Source organism: Saccoglossus kowalevskii, chromosome 5 (genome assembly GCF_978046115.1).
Source record: "Saccoglossus kowalevskii chromosome 5, keSacKowa6.1, whole genome shotgun sequence".
NCBI classification, from domain to species: Eukaryota; Metazoa; Hemichordata; class Enteropneusta; family Harrimaniidae; genus Saccoglossus; species Saccoglossus kowalevskii.
This window is the reverse complement of record NC_140645.1, coordinates 30,037,147-30,058,509: the sequence shown is the minus strand read 5'-3', so window position 1 is coordinate 30,058,509 and position 21,363 is coordinate 30,037,147. Positions and strand designations below refer to the sequence as shown.

General features: G+C 34.7%; 1 protein-coding gene across 2 annotated transcripts in view; it reads left to right on the top strand.

Annotated features, from left to right (window-relative positions):
• The window catches only part of LOC146746009 (nephrin-like), a 28,739-nt gene extending 16,595 nt beyond the window's left edge, over positions 1 to 12,144 (top strand). For both annotated transcript variants that reach the window (XM_085499297.1, XM_085499298.1), the window contains exons 7-14: positions 1,470 to 1,736; positions 2,471 to 2,752; positions 4,438 to 4,737; positions 5,782 to 6,069; positions 10,440 to 10,573; positions 10,864 to 10,953; positions 11,123 to 11,170; positions 11,710 to 12,144. In XM_085499297.1, the coding sequence (XP_085355423.1) occupies positions 1,470 to 1,736; positions 2,471 to 2,752; positions 4,438 to 4,737; positions 5,782 to 6,069; positions 10,440 to 10,573; positions 10,864 to 10,953; positions 11,123 to 11,170; positions 11,710 to 11,715 (1,415 nt within the window). In that variant the 3' untranslated portion in view covers positions 11,716 to 12,144. The remainder of the gene's footprint in view (positions 1 to 1,469; positions 1,737 to 2,470; positions 2,753 to 4,437; positions 4,738 to 5,781; positions 6,070 to 10,439; positions 10,574 to 10,863; positions 10,954 to 11,122; positions 11,171 to 11,709) is intronic.
• Positions 12,145 to 21,363: the final 9,219 nt, after the last annotated feature.

The window sequence follows — 21,363 nt, the reverse complement described above, 5'->3', positions numbered from 1 at the left end:
CAAATATTGCATTTGTGACAACTCTATCTTTCCCAGATTTTCAGGCTGATCCTGTATCTTTTTACGGCTAAGACAACTTTTAACTCTATTTGAAATTTCTCATTAGTCTCCGTTCAGGCGTAGCCTGAAAGGCGACTACTAATTCCTATTTCTGGTTCCTTCCGTCCACCCCCTTTATGTCTCCAACATTTTCTCAGAAATTCTGCAGCAGATTTTATGAAATTTGGCAGGTTGATGAGCAAGTCTCTGTTGAATATGCACGTAATTTTTATTTCCAGATCAGAAAATCCTATGTGGGTCAAGATTTTCATCAACAATTACTTCTTCCTACTGCACTGACAGAACAACTGAGCATGCTCAGAATACATTGATTCGGTTAGATTCAGATTTATGAATTATTGATTTCAGATTCACAAGCTTTACCAAATGTATTCGATCGGTAATGTATACTTTTCAGAACTCAGAACCTCAAAACCTCAGAACTATGCAACTTTGCAGAATCTCGGAACCAACTTCTAGAACCCAATTTCAAAATAGCTTACTTATCATTGTAAGTCATATTTTAGGTTATTATTAATATGACCACACCCTACCCAAAAATATGCAAATTAGCTAACTTGATTTAAGCAACCATTGAGCCAATTTCGTTCATATTTGGTAGGATTACACCTTGATACGAGTAGATGTGCTTCTGACAGCAATGACCAAGCTTTTCCAAAAATATGCAAATTAGATCAATGCAGTTATTTGATGCTATCTCTACCAGCACCGTGTCGATTTTATTTGCATTTGGTATGATTACACCTTGGCAAGAGTAGATGTGCTTTTGGCAATAATGACCACACCCTCCCAAGAATATGCAAATTAAAACAATGCAGTTATTTGATCTTTGATTCGACCCAGGTCCTAGTTATATACTAAGACCTTAATTAACAAAGAATTCATGTACATCAAGGTTCATTCAGATTTATGAATGTATGACAAGTAGTTTTGTTTTACTTGTGTACTCTGAGATTCTGAACATGGGTCAGTGGAAGTTTTTGGTGGTCAGTACAGATTAGATTATGGGAAATCACTTTATGGTGACTGTGCCCACATAGATTACATATTCATTCACATGTTTGCAGATATTGTTTGTACTACTTTATAATCAAAGAACGGAGACTGTGATATTCATGTCTTGTTTTTTTAACTAAAATGTTAACCATTATGCAAAATGTGACGTATTATCAAAAATATCCTCGTATAGTATGGGCCAAGCAGCTTAAAAAAATAATAAATTATTCATTTTCATAAAATAGTTGTAATAAATCAATATTTTTTTCTATATTTTTTTTGAAACCTGATAAGACAACAACATAGACCAACATTGGTTTAGAATGATAAAAAATGATCAGAAGTTTGTACCAATTTAAAATTTCAGCTGAGAAATGCATGGTATCGAATAATTTACAATTTCATTTTTCCAGATGCCCCTGTTGTGACTGTGCCATCAGTGGTAGCTCGTAGAGTAGGAGAGACACTGACAATTGAGTGTGAGGTTGATTCTCTGCCTGCACCAGAGTCAGTTCAGTGGGTTGCACCAGGTGCGGATCAGCCACTCAGTCAGACATCTACTGTGGAATTAGTCGACATTGGTAAAGGTGAAGGCGGAATCTACACATGTAATTCACAGAATACTTTCTATGACGGTGTACAAGGCACTGGTAGCGCCACAACGATAGTACAAATTGAATGTAAGTATTGCTCATTTCACTAGCGTTTGGAAGCCCTTGTTGCCTTTAATATAAGATCGCAGGGCCCATAGCATTGGGAAAATAATTTGAAAGTCTTTGGATTTTTTTGAGGTCTGGAAAGTCTTTGAGTTGTCTTCAAATTGCAGGAACAAATCTTTGAAAAGTCTTTAAATTTCTTCATAGTTATTAATTCATTTCAGAAAGGGCTGTTGGTCACAGGTTGAACCCTGAAAGTAAGTCTTCATGGCTATGAACTTGTAAATAAATTATTTTTGTACACGTATGAACTGCTATTTTGAATTTTGATGAGCTTTGGTGATGATGTTAACTGAATTAAGGGTCAAAATGTCAAGGGATGCAAGAAAGTTTAGGAAAAGGTCTGGAAAAGTCTTGGAAATCAGTTGGCTCTCGGATCACCTGTGTGGTTAAGATTTATGGCATGAACATTTTGTATCACGTGTCTAACTTGAACAGTTATTGCCTTGAATATGCAAGAAATGGATCTCTTTGAATATACTTTGATTCATTGACGAGTTACAATTGCACGATGAATGTGCATTTTGACATTGAACTATGAAAAGAAAAAAAAAAGAATTCAAGTTAAAAATGTAATATTTTGATTTCAGCGAAATGTTTTTTTACATTGCAGAGATTCGCAGTCAGCGAAAATCCATTATTCAAGATTCCTAGTGTATTCTATATTGGTCGAAATTTTGATGCAATTGTTTTCTCAGATGGTCCTGAGGTGAGTCTGGAAAGTCCATTATTGTCAGTAACTGAGGGAACCAAGGTGACTATTAACTGTACTGTTGATAGCCAGCCACCACCTTTTAAATACGAGTGGACACAGATCATGAAAGATGGAACTGTCAATGAACTTGGCGAGAATATGGAATATCTAAGCTTTGCATCGGTCGATAGATCTAAAGGCGGTAACTACACTTGTAAAGCAACAACAAAGTTCTACGATAACATGGATGAAGAAGCTTCAGCCTCGGCAAAACTTGTTATCCACTGTAAGTAAGAATGCATTACATAATCACTGAGTTATCAAATAAGAACAGTCGTGGTTCCGAATCTTCGATAATTTGATTGCTTTTGTAACAATTTTTTCACTGCTACAAAATTGTAATTTTCAGACTCGTGAAAATGTGTACACTCTAAAATAGAACACTGTCTACTTTTGACTCGCTCATTTTCACTTTTTGCATAATATGTGTGCTCATCTTAATCTTGAACTTGTTCAGGGAGTGTGCAAACCAATATACAGATTTCATTAGTTTAAATTGCTGCAAACCAAAATAGTCGCATCTGTCATCAAATCTCACATTTCACTGTTACAATGGCATAAATGTATATCTAATAACATAAGCAGTCAACAATCAATTTACTGAATTTTCTTCTAACCTTGATCACTTCCCATCTTCCTACGTTCCGCACTTTGTTGTAAATAAGCTTTACATAGACGAAGTCCGAAAACTGGGACTATTAATTTGGGTTCCGTCCGTTCCTGTGTTCAATCTGTACGTCCGTGTGAACGTCTGGAGCAATTTATCAGGCACCCCTTGACCGATCTCGTTCAAACTTGGTATACAGACAAGATATGATGATCTCCATATGCGCGCTGATTTTCGTTACGATTTGATTAAATATGGCTGACTGGCAGCCATTTTCCCCTCACTTTTGCTAAATTCTGATATTTAAACGTCTCTGGAACGGTTGAGCTGAACATGGCGATTTCAATCACACTTTGTACATAACCTGTTTTTCCGAGATTCGGTCCAGATGGCCAACTGGCGGCCATTTTTTCCGTTTTCATGCTGATTCCTCCATAAGATATGGCCTTATTCAGTTCAAAGTTTGTACATAGGTACTATACTTCAACACAACACCGTGTTTTGTTTTGAGATTTGATCATTTTTTTCGAAATGGCGGCCATTTTGTTTAATATCTTAAAATCAGTCTGTAACGTGTCTGGAACTATTTCTTAGGGCTGAATAGGGTGATTCCAATCAAACTATGTATGATGATCATGTATATTGGGTTACACGTGCACGTCATATTTTTTTCAAAATTTGGGCTAAAATGGCTGACTGGCGGCCATGTTTTTTTTTCTTTTCCTTTTTTGTGTCGATTCCTCTAAAAGATATGGCCTGATTCACTTGAAAGTTTGTACGTATGTCGTATATCGCAAGGTAACAAAACACATGTTTTGCCTTGAGATTTTATCAAATTTGTCAAAAAAAAAACACATAAAATATCATTCTGTAACATGTCCGAACTGTTTCTTAGAGCTAAACAGGGCGATATGGCCTGATTCAGTTAAAATTAGAATAAGGCATTTTCATATTGCATATTAGGTTAGGGTGCAAGCCATATTTCTTTTGGAGATACGTAAACAACAATACCCGACTTGATACATTTATCTTTCATGCTATTTCCTCTGTAAGATATAGTCAGATTCAGCTCAAAGTTTCGACGTAGGTACTATATTGACAGTAACACAATATATTATCTGTGTTAGTGTTGATCTTTCATTCCTACATGTCACTTGTACTGAACATTTACATCGACTACAGCTAATACTTAACTATGCATTATCAATGCTTGTTGTATCTATTGTAAAGTTTGTGTTTGACTAATAAAAGTAAAGTTAATTATTTTTTGCTACCTCTCACCAACGGTACATTTTTATTTTTAGATTCTCCTGATATAGTTGATGCTGTTGACAAAGTTGCAGTTGATAAAGATGAAATGGCAGTTCTCGTATGCAAATCCGATGCTTTCCCTGATCCCCAGTTCAAATGGTTGAACTCAGCTGGTGGTGAGCTAACCAATGACGTTGAAGGATTACAGATAGCTGAGAAATACGAAGATAACCTTTTTATTAGTACCTTAACAATTGAGAAAGTGAATTCTGCAAAAGACTACGGCAGATATGATTGTATGGCCTATAACGAAATTGGCACAAAGTCGCTGCAGATTGAACTTGTTCCAATCAGTAAGTAGTGGGGTATATTACTTTGGGGGCCTGTTGTTTCATGGTATCTATTTAGTCTGATTTAATAAAGAAATTGTAGTTAAATTTGTAGAATGTTGCACCACAATTTCAGCATCCAGCAGTGCACATGGTCAACAGGATAGAAAATTATCTTTTTGTCCAAAAATAACAAAATAATAGTACATTTATAAGAATGTGTCAAATCGTGCTCTACATTTTTCCAGAAAACAAAGCCTAAGTAAAAAAATTCATTCTGAAGTGGCTCAAAATGTAATACATTGAATGTCACTCCTCTGATTTGTTGGCTTCAATGTTGACTTTGTAAAGCAGAGCTTATCATATGAGTGATTGTCCATCGTCCGTGTCAACTTCTTGTTAAAAACCGCAAGTCGAATTGCTTTTATATATTATACATGTAGGTACTACCGTTAGGCAACTCTCAGATTCATTCATTTCACGATGATTTTTTCGATTATTCAATTTCGGAGAATATTATTGGTAAAAAGTGACATTTCGAATTATTGTTCAAAACAGCAGTCTGATTGCATTGATACCATACATGTATATAGGCACCCTGGGTAGACTTCGCTCATATTTGTTCATTTTCTAATGATATCTTCAGTTCTTTAATTGAAATGTGCATTGCTAACAGCGGAGGCTGCTTGTTTTTGTATGTGTAAATTGCCAATACTCGTGTTGACACATAGAGAAGTTTTGCTACTGAAGTCTATTCATGTTTAGGACTACATGACAGGGCTGTGTGGACATCTCTATATCAAATGGCAATTTAATGTATTATCCTGGCATCAACCAGGCTTGATCGAACACAAGGACCTGTAGACATTAATCATGGTTTCCCCCAAAGTCGCAATACTTAGTGAATTTCGGCCAGCGAAACTGTCTGCGGCACACTCGCCTATGGTTGTGGGTTGTTGGTGTTGAGTATATGACAAGATTTGAACTTGGTTCTACTGATCATGAGCCTTATGCTATAACCACTATGTTATGCCAAAATGTTTTACAATCTAAATTCTCACTTTGCAGCCATACCTGAGAAACCCACAATAACTGAGACAAGCGTCACTGACACAACCATAACAATCACCTGGACTGCCGGATTTAATGGAGGGCGCCCTCAAACATTCACGGTGAAATACCAGAACTTGGAAACTCTGGATGAAGCTAAATCAACCGCGATGAAAGATGATGGTTCAGAATCATATACATATACAATAGAGTGTTTGAAAGCAGATACTGAGTATACAGTATGGGTGGTAGCAACTAACACCAAGGGTGAACAAGAAGTGAAGTCAAGTGTTTTGAAAACTGGCAGTAAGTAATATTCAGTACTAATCTTGGATTACTCCTTTCACAAATATGGTTCATAATTTAAGACAAGGGATGTATTGGGGATGGTGTAGCAATTCAGTAACTCCTTTTATTGCCTTGCTCGAATCATAAATGAGGAAGGGTATAAAAGGGGAACGTTTCTCTTAGCGGCATCTGTTGTCGGACTTATTAACTATGGCTTGCTAGTACAATAAGTCAAACAATATTTATTCAACTGCTTTCTACTATGTGTTCACAATATAGTGACATTAGAGACAATATGCACAGCTACAAATACTGTGGGATCTTGTACACCATATACCCAAATAGTCTACAAACTATGTAAGTATACAATGTGTTAATAATAGATAATTACAATTCTAGACAAGGGAGACATTGAGAACTGACTGGGGTTTATTGTCTCCCTCCCAAATATGCTAATCATTAAATAATATAATTTTTAATATTTTTGAGATTGTGCTGGCACCAAAACCCTGCGACATACTTTTTGTAATTTTTTTCATTCACTAAAAATATCAAATAGAACTACTGGAACCAGATCAATATTATTGTCATGTCAAATGCAAATGATTCTAATGTGATACGTAATTTTTTTTTTCCTAATCTTTTTCATTTGTTTAGACAAACTGCTTTTGTTCTTGTGGCAATCTTTGTCAATACTCCGTATGAACACGCCCGGGTGCTGCAAGTTTTCGACAATGAGCTGTTGAACTGTTAAATTCTTTTTCAATGCTCAGTTTATCTTTTGAAAACAACTAATTTCTTGACGGAAATCAAAGATAAAATATCACACTGAATTATCGGTAAAACCCTTCCGTTTTGCGTTCACCATCAAGTCGGTGAACTCTCATTTGCATATTTAAATGAACTAAGGTAATTTAAAAAAGTGGGCAGCATGCAGCATTTTGATTGGTTAATTAGCGACTTGACCTATCCGATCAAGAAACGTCTCGTGTGCATTCGTACAACATGGCGGATATCGTATCGCATCAATCGTTTACATGTGACCGAAATCATTCGCTTACGGTGAAACTAAGTAGGATTTTACTTGCATTTGATAACAATAGAACGAATTTATTTTTCGTGCGTTATTGTGATCACTATTAAGTAATAATCAATAATTTCAACACTTCAAAATCAAGTTAATTCACTTGTGAGCCGAAGCATGGATGGATTGCGTTACCGTACCCACTGTACCATACTTTTCTAGTAACCGTATCAATAAGCAATGCATTCGTGTTTATTTTTATTTGAAACTTCTGTCAGAATATACTTTCCGTTACGAAGAAAAAAAATAAATGCATATTGCATGTTTTGTTTTTATCACGTGAACAGTTTTTTTGAATGACTGTAATGTGACGCTTATCACTCTTCCCTGACATCTAAATTGGAGTTACGTCTATATTCAAAAGATTGTACAGCCTCATGTTTGTGTTGTGCATGTGTGATAAAACATGTTGTTTGAAGTATTCTTGACGAATTGAATATGAATGTAAGGGTGGTAGTTGTCAATGCATGGCACACTTATGAGGTCTATAGTCATTTACATCAAATTTTATAGCGTCTGTCAAGTTGAGTGGACATTTTGTAGCCCACATTTAATGTGCAAGTTCTTGCATTTTCAATCCAAATATACCTTTTATTTTTATTAGTTTATCGTGATATAATGTACAAATAAATTTGTTTGCTAATAAACCATTTGTCTTTCTGGCTCTTTTTTTCTAGCATTAAAGCACAATGTGAGCTTTTAAGTTTAAGGTGGGTGTGTGGGTCTATTCCACAGAAATCTACACAACTGTTGATATTTCGATGTAATTTGGTACACACATGCTTTGGGGCATACTACAGACCCGATTACATTTTGGGCTAAATCTGTTGAAGTTAAATACGTAAATTACCTCATGAACAACGCAACAGATTTTGACCAAATGTGATAAGGATGTACATTAATGTAATCTCTATGTCATGTTACTATTGTGGATAATTTGCATATGTAAATTAGCATATCGTTTTTGACTCCCCTGTGCAAAGCACACAGTGGGAGTCTTTGCAGTTACCCTGTCTGTATGTGTGTGTGTGTGTGTCTGTCCGTTCTACCGATATCTCAAGAGCCGTGTGTTGGTTTTTAATGAAATTTAATGCATATGTGCTCTAGGCTAATGTACAGATATGATTAGGTTTTAGTTGAAATCCATGCATATTAATTACCTGATTATCATGACAATTAGCTAATTTTTAGCTGTTCCGTGACTCTTCCACTGATATTTAAAGAGCCATTCATAAGATTTTGATGAAACGTGGTGCATAGATGCTCTGGACTAATGCACAGATATGTTTAGTTTTGACATTCCATGCATATAATTAACCTAATTTGCATATTGATTAGTCAATTTTCAGCTTTTCCACTGATATCTCTGGTACTAATCATCACATTTCAATGAAACTTGCATAGCTACATAGTATGATGCACAGATAAGTGAAATATTAATTATCTAATTTGCATAATTCGGCAATTTTAGGTATTGATGTTTCAAGTACTATTACTTCATTGTTTTTTCAATGAAACATGGTACATAGATGTTCTACAACAATCCAAAGACCTGATTAATTTTAAGTAAAAATGTGTGCATATTATTCAACTAATTTTCATAATTATTTTTAGCTTTTACACTGATATCGCAAGTAATAATCATCAGTGAATCTTGGTACATGGATCTTCTAAGATCTTCTAATACAAAGACCTGATTAGTTTTGGATTAAAATCAGTGCATATTAATTACCTAATTTGCATAATTAGCCATTTCAGCTTTTATCACTTGTACTAATTATTCCATTTCAATTGATACATTGATGGTCTAGAACAATGCACAGACCTGCTCAGTTTCGAATTAAAATCAGATCATATTAATTAATTATTTTGTATAATAAATCATATTTTCGGTTCCAATCACATTTCAATGAAACTTCGTACGTAAATGGTTTGGGACAATAATTTTGGTACATATTTACTCTAACACAATGTGATGATCGAATTAGTTATTGGTTTTTATTCGTCATTAATAATTACCTAACTTAATAATTTACTTTTCAGCTTTCCACTAATTTAATAACGATTAATTATCACATTATAAAGAAACTTTATACATGTGCACCCGAAACAATATGTAGACCTAAATCTATGCATAATAATTGCTTAATTTGTATAATAATTCATTTGGTTCATTGAGGTAATGCTCAGACATTATTAGTTTATTGTTGATTATCTATTATTAGCCCATTTCTGATATCTAAAAAATCAGATTTAAATTGAATTCATTGCAGAGGTGCTCTGAAACTAATTAGATTAAAAACCATGGATGAGAAATCAAATATTTTTTTGTATGTATTATAAATTTTGATAATGTGAGTCATTTTTTTATGTTAGGCAGCACAAATAACAGACAAAAATTAGTTCCCAAGCTTCTCGTTCAAAAAGGAAATCCTAAATTTTGAAATAATGCTTAATATGTCTCAAATACTCTCAGCACACGGGAGTTCTTTCTAAGCTTTCTTTGATTACTAATTCGGGATTATCTCATGAACAACTCTACAGTTTAGGATCAAATTTAGTAGTCGTGTGCATTGATGTAATGTGTATGCCATGTTAGTATTGAGAATAATTTGCAGATTAGTTAATTTGTATAATGTGGCTCTTATAGTGTAATTTCATGAACATGTTACTAAATGTTGCCCATATTTGTATTCTGTAACGTATTCTGGATAAATGACAGACCAGTTTATTTCCAACATTTAATTCTTAACCCTTCTAAGCTATCTTTGATTTTATAATTGTGTAGCAGTAAATCCTGAGAATGGTGATAAATCAATATTATTCTAAAAACCAGCAACACATTACACCGTATTTATCATGGTAAAAGCCAGGGGTCCTGAACGTTCAAATTGTCATTAAAATGTGGGACGGACCCTTCTTGACCTTGTACACACAAGAGCATGCGTCTGATATTAGTAATGCAAAATTTTCAAAATAGACTCGTGGGCCTTTAATAGGACAGTAAATGTAAAATAAAGTCATTGACAGTCCCATATAAGTTGTTTATTTATGTAGCACTATGCATATTCCATTTATATACACAATACAAATGTAGATACATGTAATTCAAGATTTTTTAACATGGCCTTCAATGTTTTATGGATTTACTAAGTGGTTCACCAATCAAAATAACTACTTGAGTCTGAGTGATGATACATGTCAAGTTAGAACTGAAATTGTATTTCACATAATTTTAGTGTGAAAATAGTGTTTACCTCAATGATACAATGTATTTGAATTATTTTATTGCATATTATTCCAGAAACTGACCAAAATTCGTGTATCATATGTGTCGGTGTGGCGGCATTACTTACAGTTCTTCTGTGTTGCTCAGTGACTGGGAATATCGTCGCATTTGTTTTACATAAGCGTCTTAAGCGAAGTTTTTCAAAACAGGTATGCTCTATGTTAAATAATGACGAGGAAATTACCATGTTTTCTATGTTTTTCTGTGTGGTGCATAGCGTGGATATTGGCAATTTATTTGAATACATTAACTCATCCACATTACAATTAGATCACAGTATTAGTAAATAGTAACAAAATCCTGTAAAATAAACTTGTTTTGAAAGTGTTATCGGCAACATCATTTACGTATAAACGGTAGAAACATGTATCGTGTATTTATTTAAAGTAGTTGTATTGTTTAAGTGTTATATGTAGGTATTCTGTATTTTGTTTTAAAGTCGGACTTGCGTGATTATTATGCAGCACTTTCTACAATGACTAAAGATGCAGTGCATGAATATGAAAAACCTAAAATAGAGGCAGCCGAGGTAAGAGACCATATTAACACTTAACAATCGCATGCAGTCACAAAGTGAAAACATTATTGATAAATTGAATGCAAATTAGTTTTTTACATTTTTTTTTGAATTGACAATTAGCCTGAATGAATCATGATGGTAATTAGATATTGTAGTTGTACATTATATTTTATTGTAGAACATTGAAGACATTAATTATGCTTATGAGGTGATAAACACAACAAAGGTAAATACAGAGCAATCTAATTACTTTTTTTACAAATTACATCGATTTATATGATATTTGTTTTCTATTTTATTTACTAAGAAAGTATATTCTGTGGCAGTTCATGTTCTAGTATGTATATGCAATGAAACAATATACCGGATTATGCCGTAAATTCGCCCTGGGCCGTTAAATGGCAGTTTGGGCTTTTAAAAAAATAGATTGGGACCAAGAAAATCAGTTTTTTGAAATTGTTTTTTTCTAATATTTTGGCGTCATTTATTGGACATTCCAAGCTTTCCTGAAGCCTAAAATTTATTCAAGATTATGTTTATTGCGACTAGCGTGAATGGGTAAGCTTCGTTTCGACAACGAGCTGTTATCATTGTAAACAATGTTAAAATATTCTTCAATGCTCAGTTTATCTTTTGAAAACAACTATTTAGTCCCCGTTGAGGCGACTATCTCGCATATTTTCTCAGGGACTGAGCAGCAGATGTAAATGAAACTTGGCAGGCTGAGAACAAGTATGTGTTACATATGCACGTAATTTTTTTCAGATCTGATTGACCAGCTTTGTTATTAGTCCAAGAAAAGTTTTCAGCTTGGAATGTGTTTTAACCCCTCATTTAATATGCACGAATGTAGGAATGTATCACGAAAATAGTTTTTTTTTTTTCTGGAGTAAATTGTAGTGCATTTTACTTATAAATGATTTTATGAAAATGTGGTGATGTTAACAAAATGATGTCGTTTGGTCACAGTTGCGCAATAAATAATGGACTAATTTGCGCGTAGCTATAAAATGTGTCACCGAAGTACTAACACATGTGCTTGATTCCAAGCGTTTGTGATGTGAAGAAACGCCATTGTAAAATAAGTATTGTGTAATTTGTAGTAAGAATGTATTCAAATAGATTTATGTTTATGAATCATGTTTCTTTTCAAAGTGTATTTTATACAATAAAAATTGTTTATGAAAATGTTTTTTTTTATACTTGAATGATGAGTCATTTTGTTATACCATCACTCGAATTATGTTTTACGACTTTCTGATAGTTTCGGCTTTGTGTTCCATGAGCTATTCTTTCAAGTGTCCATGTCCACTGTACACCGCATTTCCCGTTCGCAAGCGATTTGTGTTAATTTCGCGGAGGGGGGAGGGGCTGTTTTCAGTTGCAAATGCTGAAATCAAGGTCGCGTTTTTCTTAGCAAACGTATTACGAAAGTTTTGAAATCATTGTACTGTTTTGGCATTATACGACTAGCAGTTTCCTTTTGATGGATTGCGTGTGCATGGCCGTGGTGTTTGTAAACTTATCGAACTGTAGTACATGTAAATATGCCCCGGGAAATCTGCATGCAGAGTTTTAAATTGCCATTTTCACCCTGCGTCATAACGTGGAATCGTTATATATGTATGCACAATTGTTCATATTATGTTCCCCAACGCATTTAAAAATCTCATTTGAATTTGGGTGACTTTGTGTAACTGACCGTGGTGTTTGTAAACTTTAGTCGAACTGTAGTAGTGTCGAAATCTGCATCGTCACTGGTTTACCAACTCATTTAAATACGTTTGTGCCTCAACGAGAACTGAAAAGTGATTTCCATTTACTTCGACGGTTATAAATCAAGTTTATCAGCTTTCTTCGAACTTACTATTGCCATCTGGAGTATGTCTACTACACTCGGTGGTGTAGTGCGTATCTATCTTCTTGTATATATATATATATATATATATTATATGAAACCCACTCGAACCCGGAAATCGACGACAAATCGGTTTTGTTTCGTCACGTAATTTATTCCTTTGTTCTTGACCGCAGTACGCTTGGCTATGAACTTCCACTTACCCATGCTTATGGGAATAGTGCATTGGCGATTTGGCTGTGGCCATGCATTTAGTCATTGTCTACTGTTCTTGTTGATTGTCATAGTAACATACGCTAAGTACAATTAAATGTCCCAAGTTGAACACTCATTTCTAATATTCAAAATAAAGAAACATGAATATTTAATTTAGTTTAATTCCTTCAGTTAAAATTTAATTTTTAATAGAAAACTTCAGTTGAAAAAGTCTTTTTTTTCTACCTGTAGTTGCATCAGGTTTAATACATCTAATATAAAATCTATAATTATTTTCTGATAACAATCTTCATAATTCACTCATCTTTTATTTCAGCCTCTCGCACAGACACAGGAGTTCTTCCTCAGTTTTCTTTGCTTTTCTGCCTGTTCGCCAACCAATTGCTCGAAAACACACCTTTAACTACCCTTAATTTCTCAGCATCGAGATGGCTCTGTCAACTCTTGTTCAACATTTTCATCCAAAATTACCTCTTTGTAGTACACTGACAGAGCAACTGAGCATGCTCAGAATAATTGATTCTGTTAAATTCAGATTCTTGAATTCCTGATTTCTGATTCACAAGTTTCACCAATTGTATTCGATCGGTAGTGTATACTTTTCATAACCTCAAAGACTCAGAACCAACTTTGCAGAACCTCAGAACCAATTTCTCAGAACCCAATGTCAAAATGGCTTCTTTATTATCAGAAGTAATCGTTTAGGTTATTATTAATATGACCACACCCTACCCAACAAATATGCAAATTGGTTAAATTCAGTTTCCTTTGATCTCAGCAATGATTGAGCCGATTTCGTTCATATTTGCTAGGATTGCACCTTAACACGAGAAGATGTGCTTCTGGCAGTAATGACCACGCCCTCCCAAAATATGCAAATTAGATCAATGCAGTTATTTGCTGCTATCTCTACCACCACCGTGTTCATTTTATTCATATTTGGTATGATTACACCTTGGAACGAGTAGATGTGCTTTTGGCAGTAATGACAACGCCCTCCCAACAATATGCAAATTAGATCAATGCAGTTATTTGCTGCTATCACTACCACCACCGTGTTCATATCATTCATATTTGGTATAATTACACCTTGGCATAAGTAGATATGCTTTTGGCAATAATGATCACGCCCTCACCAAAAATATGCAAATTAGATCAATGCAAGTTATTTGCTGCTATCACTACCACCACCGTGTCGATTTTATTCATATTTGGTATGATTACACCTTGGCACGAGCAGATGTGCTTTTGGCAATAATGACCACGCTCTCCCTAAAACATGCAAATTAGATCAATGCAGTTGTTTACTCTTATCCCAGCAACCATTGAGCCAATTTTGTTCAAACTTGGCAGGATTACACCTTGACACGATTAGATGTGCTTCTGACAGTAATGACCATGCCCTCCCAAAATATGCAAATTAGATCAATGTAGTTATTTGCTGGTATCTCTACCATCAACGTGTCGATTTCATTCATATTTGGCATGATTACACCTTGGTACGAGTAGATTTGCTTTTGGCAACAATGACCACACCCTTCCAAAATTATACAAATTAAAACAATGTCGTTATTTGATCTTTGATTTGACCCATGTCCTGGTAATATACTAAGACCTTAATGAACAAAGAAGTCATGTACATCAAGGTTCACTCAGATTTATGAATGCAGTGTCTTATACATGTAATGAGCAAGTATCATCCAGCATTTTGATTGGTTAATTAGCGATTCAACCTATTAGGCTGTTAGGTCAACACATGCAAGACAAGGAACATGGCGGATACCCGACAGCATCAAGCGTTTATATGCGACTGGAATCATTTACTTACGATGAAACTAACTTGAATTTTAGTTGCATTTCATAACAATTCAACAATTTATTTTGTGTACGTTACTATAATCACTACTGAGTAATAATCAACAATTGTGAAACGCGGCATGACAGGATTGCGCAACCGTGATCATTTGCTGCTACGCAATGCAGTTGTGTTCGTTTTGAGTCCCCGTTCAGACGAAGCCTGAAAGGGGAGTACTAGTTTTACCTTTTTTTGTCATTTCCAAGTTGCTGCAAGTTATCTCTCACATTTATCCGGGACACTGCAGCAGATGTCAATGAAACTTGGCAGGTTGATGAACAAGTCTGTGTTACATGTGCATGGTTTTTTTTTTACAGATCTGAAAATCCTAAGTGGGTCTTTCACAAGATTTTCATTCAAAATTACCTCTCTCTACTACACTGACAGATCAACTGAGCATGCTCAGAATAATTGATTCTGTTAAATTCAGATTCATGAATTCCTGATTTCTGATTCAAAAGTTTTACCTAATGTATTCAAACTAAATTCAAACAGAAACTGAGTTGCACTATACATCAAAAATACAGTGACGTCACTAAGAAAACAAAAATTCTGAGCGTAAGAATTTGTGTTACAGAAAATATTCACAAAATGTATAAAGATACAGCACGCCTTATAATCATAAAATTTAAAATTATTATTATATATTATGTACTGTTTAATATAATGAAAACTTTTCATTACGAAAAACATGAGTATTGTATATGCCCTTTATGTGTGCAGTTTTTAAGTAATAACATTCTGGATTTGCTGAACATTTTCAACAAATTATACGCAGATAAACCTGTTTATACGCAAATTATAATGAAGACAAGTTTCCTAATCATGGATATTTGTATTATTAGTTCCCGTTCGGACGGTAGTCCGAAACGAGAAGTAGTGTTCTTAGTTCCGTGCTTGCGTGCGTGCTTGCGTGCGTGCGTGTGTGCGTGCATCGCCATATTTCAAACACGCGTTGATGGATTCTATTAAAATTTGGTACACATGCATGTCATGAAGGAATACATACGCACGTGAAGTGGAGCTTTTGGCAGCTATTTTAGACCCAAAAATGTGCAGATTCTGATTAAATTACATACATCTAACACAAAGTTGTTTTTATGTTGTTAAATTAATGTCCATAAAGTAGTGGTAATATGTTTGTTTGTCAGAATGTTACCTTCATTAGTATTTTGTTTGATATCCTGATTTGATTATGATTGCAATAAATATATCAGTATTTTGACTACGTACCTCGATCATGGCACCCCCCTCCTCCTCCGCATGATTTCGGGTTCAGGCAATGTGTCCTACTACTGCATCATGGGAGTGAATTCACTTCGTGTACGGCACTTTCTTTATGATGCTTTCTGTGACTTCGCGTTACTACTGAATAGTTTGAAGATCAATAAATTATTTGGTAAGTACAATGGTGTAAAATATATCTCCTGTCTACAGGGTTTTATGTATTTAATTAATGCATGCGGCAATAACCGATTTGCCTGTTTTTTATTCACGCTCCTTCAAACCAATTTTTATTTTAATGGCTAAGACAGTAATGTCTGTGTCGATCTACAGGTGTAATTTCTTCAAATCGTCAATTCAACCTTGAGTAATAAAATGCATTCTATTTTGCTGTGTGCCATGTTCAATGAATTATGCACGTTTCTAGCTACAAGGCGTGTATTTAACCGTTTTTGTGGACCGGACCCGGGCGGTACAATGAGTCGTTGTATGTATGTCACAGTCTATGTTCTGGATGTTAGTCGGCAACGGTCGACAGGGTGATTTTAGGGATGTGCAAAGCAGGCAGATTTGTGGAAATTGGCATCGGGAAATGTTGTATTTAAAAAACAAAAACACTGTGATAAATCCATGAAATTTCGTAACAAATTGGAAAGATCTTGAAGATTTATCGCTATGTATATATCGACATCGCGTCCCAATGACTGGCTACACTATTCGAAGTCTCAATGACTGTCAATATATATGACACGGTCAAAACAAATGAATAATTTAAATTTGATTATTTAGACGGTGTAACTCGGATTTTATCTAACTGCATTTTTTTAATTATCTGAACTAGTCTACATTGATATCGTGACAACCGTCAGTACTTTTCGTCAACACGAGCGCCATCTTTAATATTTTAAGTGCGTCTTGTTGCTGTCACAGCGCCATCTACGTCATTGTGACTTTTTTGAACATATTTGTTTAAATGTACTTTGAAAGAACTGAATTATTATTGTTGTGAGGTTTTCGTGGTTTCATGTTATGTTTGTATTTTTTTACAGGATCTGGGTTTAAAAGAAGATTTTTTTGTCTTTCATTTTTTTCTGTATTTACTACAACACCCCTTTCACCAACTGTTTTAGAGAAGCTTGAAGGTGTCAGTTTTTAACGTACTGTAACATACACTGCTTACCAAAGTACTCATGATTGAACAAGTATATATAATACCATTATATACTATATCTTTACCATACTATTAGTACCATATAAATTATCGTACAACAGTACCACATCCTATATTATATTATATTACAGAGAAGACTTTCTGACTGAGAAATCATATATATAGAAGTATGTATTTGGTCTTCTGAATTTGTCATTTTATACAAACTAAAGTTTGTAATAAAAAGATTTTTTTCCTGTGTGGATTATGCAACTTTATTTGTATATATAATCATGATTCTGTTGCTAAGTAGTGATATAGAAGGTAATCCTGGTCCTACTTAAAACTGTGACATAACAGGTCAAGGTAAATTGCAGGTAATGTTAATCAAGGGTCACCTAAATATTTGAGTACCACATCTGGGGTCAGTACATGCATGACAAACAGTCTTGTAGCCTTGATATATTCAATGATTATGGATGTTGCTAACTGGAACAGTGTAAATATTGATAACATACTAGATATGGGGCAATTGTTGTATTTAAAACTTTATCCTAACAGGCATTCCAAAAATTCTAGTACGTATTTACATGTTGTTGATTTAAATAGTAGCATTTCATTTGGACCATATCATTTTAGCTGTATTCCATGCACATCAATTTTTGGGTGCCTTGCTGAAGTTGACTTTGACCTTACAGTGCATTTCAGACATTGGACACTGCATTAAAACATGTTTTTTGAAAGTACTGCTCATGCCATTATTATTGTCAAAGACTAAGGATTAGGCATATTTACTGATAAGACTATGTTCTATGTGTTTTATTCACATAGCAGAGATGGCCAAGGTTACATTGATAGTGATAGACTTGCTTGTAGTCTGTTGCGATTCCGATGAAAAAGTCTTCAAAAAAAAAAAAAAAATTGCGAGGGGTGAACGCAAAAGTCATGTGACCGCGAAATCCAGACAGACTTGCCATCAGTGTAAGGGCCCTCACATCACCGGCCAGATTCGGGCCTGTAATGATTGACATGTCTAATATGTTTCAACCAATCAGAAGACAGGCTAATTAGCATATCAACTGAACCCCGGAAACCGGTTTATGATCCGTGACTCGACCGTTCCACCCACGGTATGACGTATATGCAAATTTACAAGTCACTGCAATTGGAGATTCGTTAGAATTGGAACCAGTACCAAAACAGTTATCATCACTTTGTCATCTGTAGAGACAATTGATTAGTAGAATTATAACATTCATGAAGATTGTAGCATTACCAACAGGTGCACAACATGGGTTGCATGGCCAATTTGTACTTGTGCCCTCCACTGTACAAAACAACTGCTGTTACTTTACCAATATCAACTTCTCAGTCACAGATAATAGCTCTCAGTTTGAAGAGACGTTTGTCTGACAAACACTCTGTAACAGAGCAGTTCATTCGTCCTAATTGTGTTAATGATGCATTAGAGTTTCTTCAGAAAGACAATCCTCATTATAAGGATGTCATAATTAATGCTGATTGGACAGATATTAGTAAACGAGAAAATCCTGAAATCTGGTCATCTGTTACTGAGCTAACTGAGACCATTTCCATTCTGATATTCATGTCTTGAATACACCTCCCCTAGACAAAAATACTGATAAAGATGTGGTAAATTTCATGTGCTATTCCTGATCAGCAAGAAGATTCTATACTTTACAATTTGGTTGTATGACGTCAAACACATCATCACACTCGAACATGCAAGAAGAGGAAGGGCCTTGAATGTCGATTTAATTGAAACTATTATTGCAAGAAAGGAAGCTTCCAAAGATGTTATTTCACATGCAAAATATGTTATGAATAGCGTTATGTAGACTTTGGAAAAAAGTGGGCCTCAAATAAATACATCTGATTTGTTTATAGAGGCTAATGTATCTGTGACAGACTACTATAAAGCTTTGACAGTATCCTTAAAGCGTATATCAGTATTTTTTTTTTTAAAAAGAAACCAGTAGAGGCTAATATCAATCCATATATATTAAAAGCTCTTCGATCTAACATGGATATTCAGTTTATAACACATGTGTGCGCATGGATTGCATATATCACATCATATATGTGCAAACCTGAAAGAGAAATGTCAGTACTTATGAAGAATGCAGTACAACAAGCAGATACTGTACCTGACAAACTCAAATGTATTGGCAATGTATTCCTACGGTCTCGTGAGATTTCTCAGCATGAGGCAATTGCTGGGCTGATTAGTTTGCCATTGAAATATACAAATACGGCAGTATTGTATGTCCCGACTGGATATGAAAAAGACCAAACGAGGATGTTAAAAAGTAAATCAGAACTTGAAAAAAATGGCAGATAACTATGAAAGTGTGTACATGATAAGCATTTTAGATACTTCTGCATCAAGACCATTTAGTCAAGCATATTTGCTTGGCAGAGTTTACATCGATGTATTCAACATACACACAATCTTAAAAAATGGATGATGGAGAACTTGTTGACACACTGTCAGATGATGTTAGTAACACAACAGACTATGAATCAGATAACAGTTTTAAACTATTAAATGGGCTTGGTTAGTTACACAAACGATGAAAACCTATTATAAGTTATTCGTTACTATTATGTGTCAAAGAAAAAATATCCTGGGAAATACTACCATCGATTGATTATCTTATATTTACCATGGCGATCGGAATCCAACTTAAGCATAATGATAGCCATGAATCGAAGTTTTTTTCAGGTTCATGATTCTTTACGACAGATAATTAAAATATTTGAACCCTGTATTGAAGAAGTGGAAGATGCATATCGGAATGCACATAAAGCCGATGACGTCAATGAAGAAATGTGGGATTCAGTGGCACCTGTACATGCAGAACAAACTGACGATAATGAATGTTCAAATGACATCAACCATGAATAACTAGATCAATCTAATTTAGATACAGATCAGTCTTTACCAGATAACATTATTGTTGCCAATATACCATCCAATACCAAGCAATCAGTTTCAGTACATGCTAAAATATTGTCGGATAATGAGTATTACAAATAAATACGAAGTCTAAATGCACAACAAAGACTTGTACATGATTTTGTGTATGTATGGTGCACTTAATATAGAATAACTAAATTCTTTGGCAATGCAACACCTGATTCTTTTTATGTATTTCTTACTGGCGGTGGTGGAGTAGGTAAAAGTCATGTAGTACTTTCAATATTCCAAAGTGCTATTCACTCATCACGTAGAGAAGGAGAAAGTCTTGACACACCAACAATTACTTTGACAGTTTCTACTGGTAAAGCAACAGAGAACATTGGAGGAACTACATTTCACAGTGCTTTCAGTCTTCCAGTGCGGAGAACAAGTGAATCATATGAATATCGCAAACCAGCTACACAGACCTAAATACCCTGAGATCATAGTACATTGCACTTAAGATAATTATTGTGGATGAAATAACAATGATCGGTGGCCAGACATTATCAAATCTGGATTTAACACTTTAAGACATTTTTGAAGATGACAGACCTTTTGGTGGCATATCAATTTTAGCAGTAGGAGATTTATTACAACTGAATCCAGTAGGAGACAGACCAGTGTTTCACAACCCTATAAACATAACTTGAATGTTTTGGCTGGATCACAGTGGTTAAACCTATTTAAACTACATGAATTAAAATAAATAGTGAGACAACAACATGATTCAGAGTTTGCAAATATTCTTTCAAGAGTACGATTAGCACAGCATACTCAAACTGATATTGAATTATTGAAAAGTACTGAAAACAATACAAAATTAACTAACAAAGTAGTTGATGCATACACTACAAAACAACTGAAAGCAATTACCGGTAGTGCCAGTATTATAGAAATGCATGCACAGGATACCAAGAAATATTCGCTTACAGAAAGAGCAAAAATTGTTGTAACTGACAAAAATCCACATGAAACAGCAGGACTGAGGGTTGTAATAGAAATTGCATTCGGAGCAGGATATATGCATACCAAAAACACTGATCTTAGATGGTCTTGTGAATGGTGCTACAGGACTGATAACTCGTATAGAAATTGACACTCGCTATCCATTGAATAGGACACAGAACGAG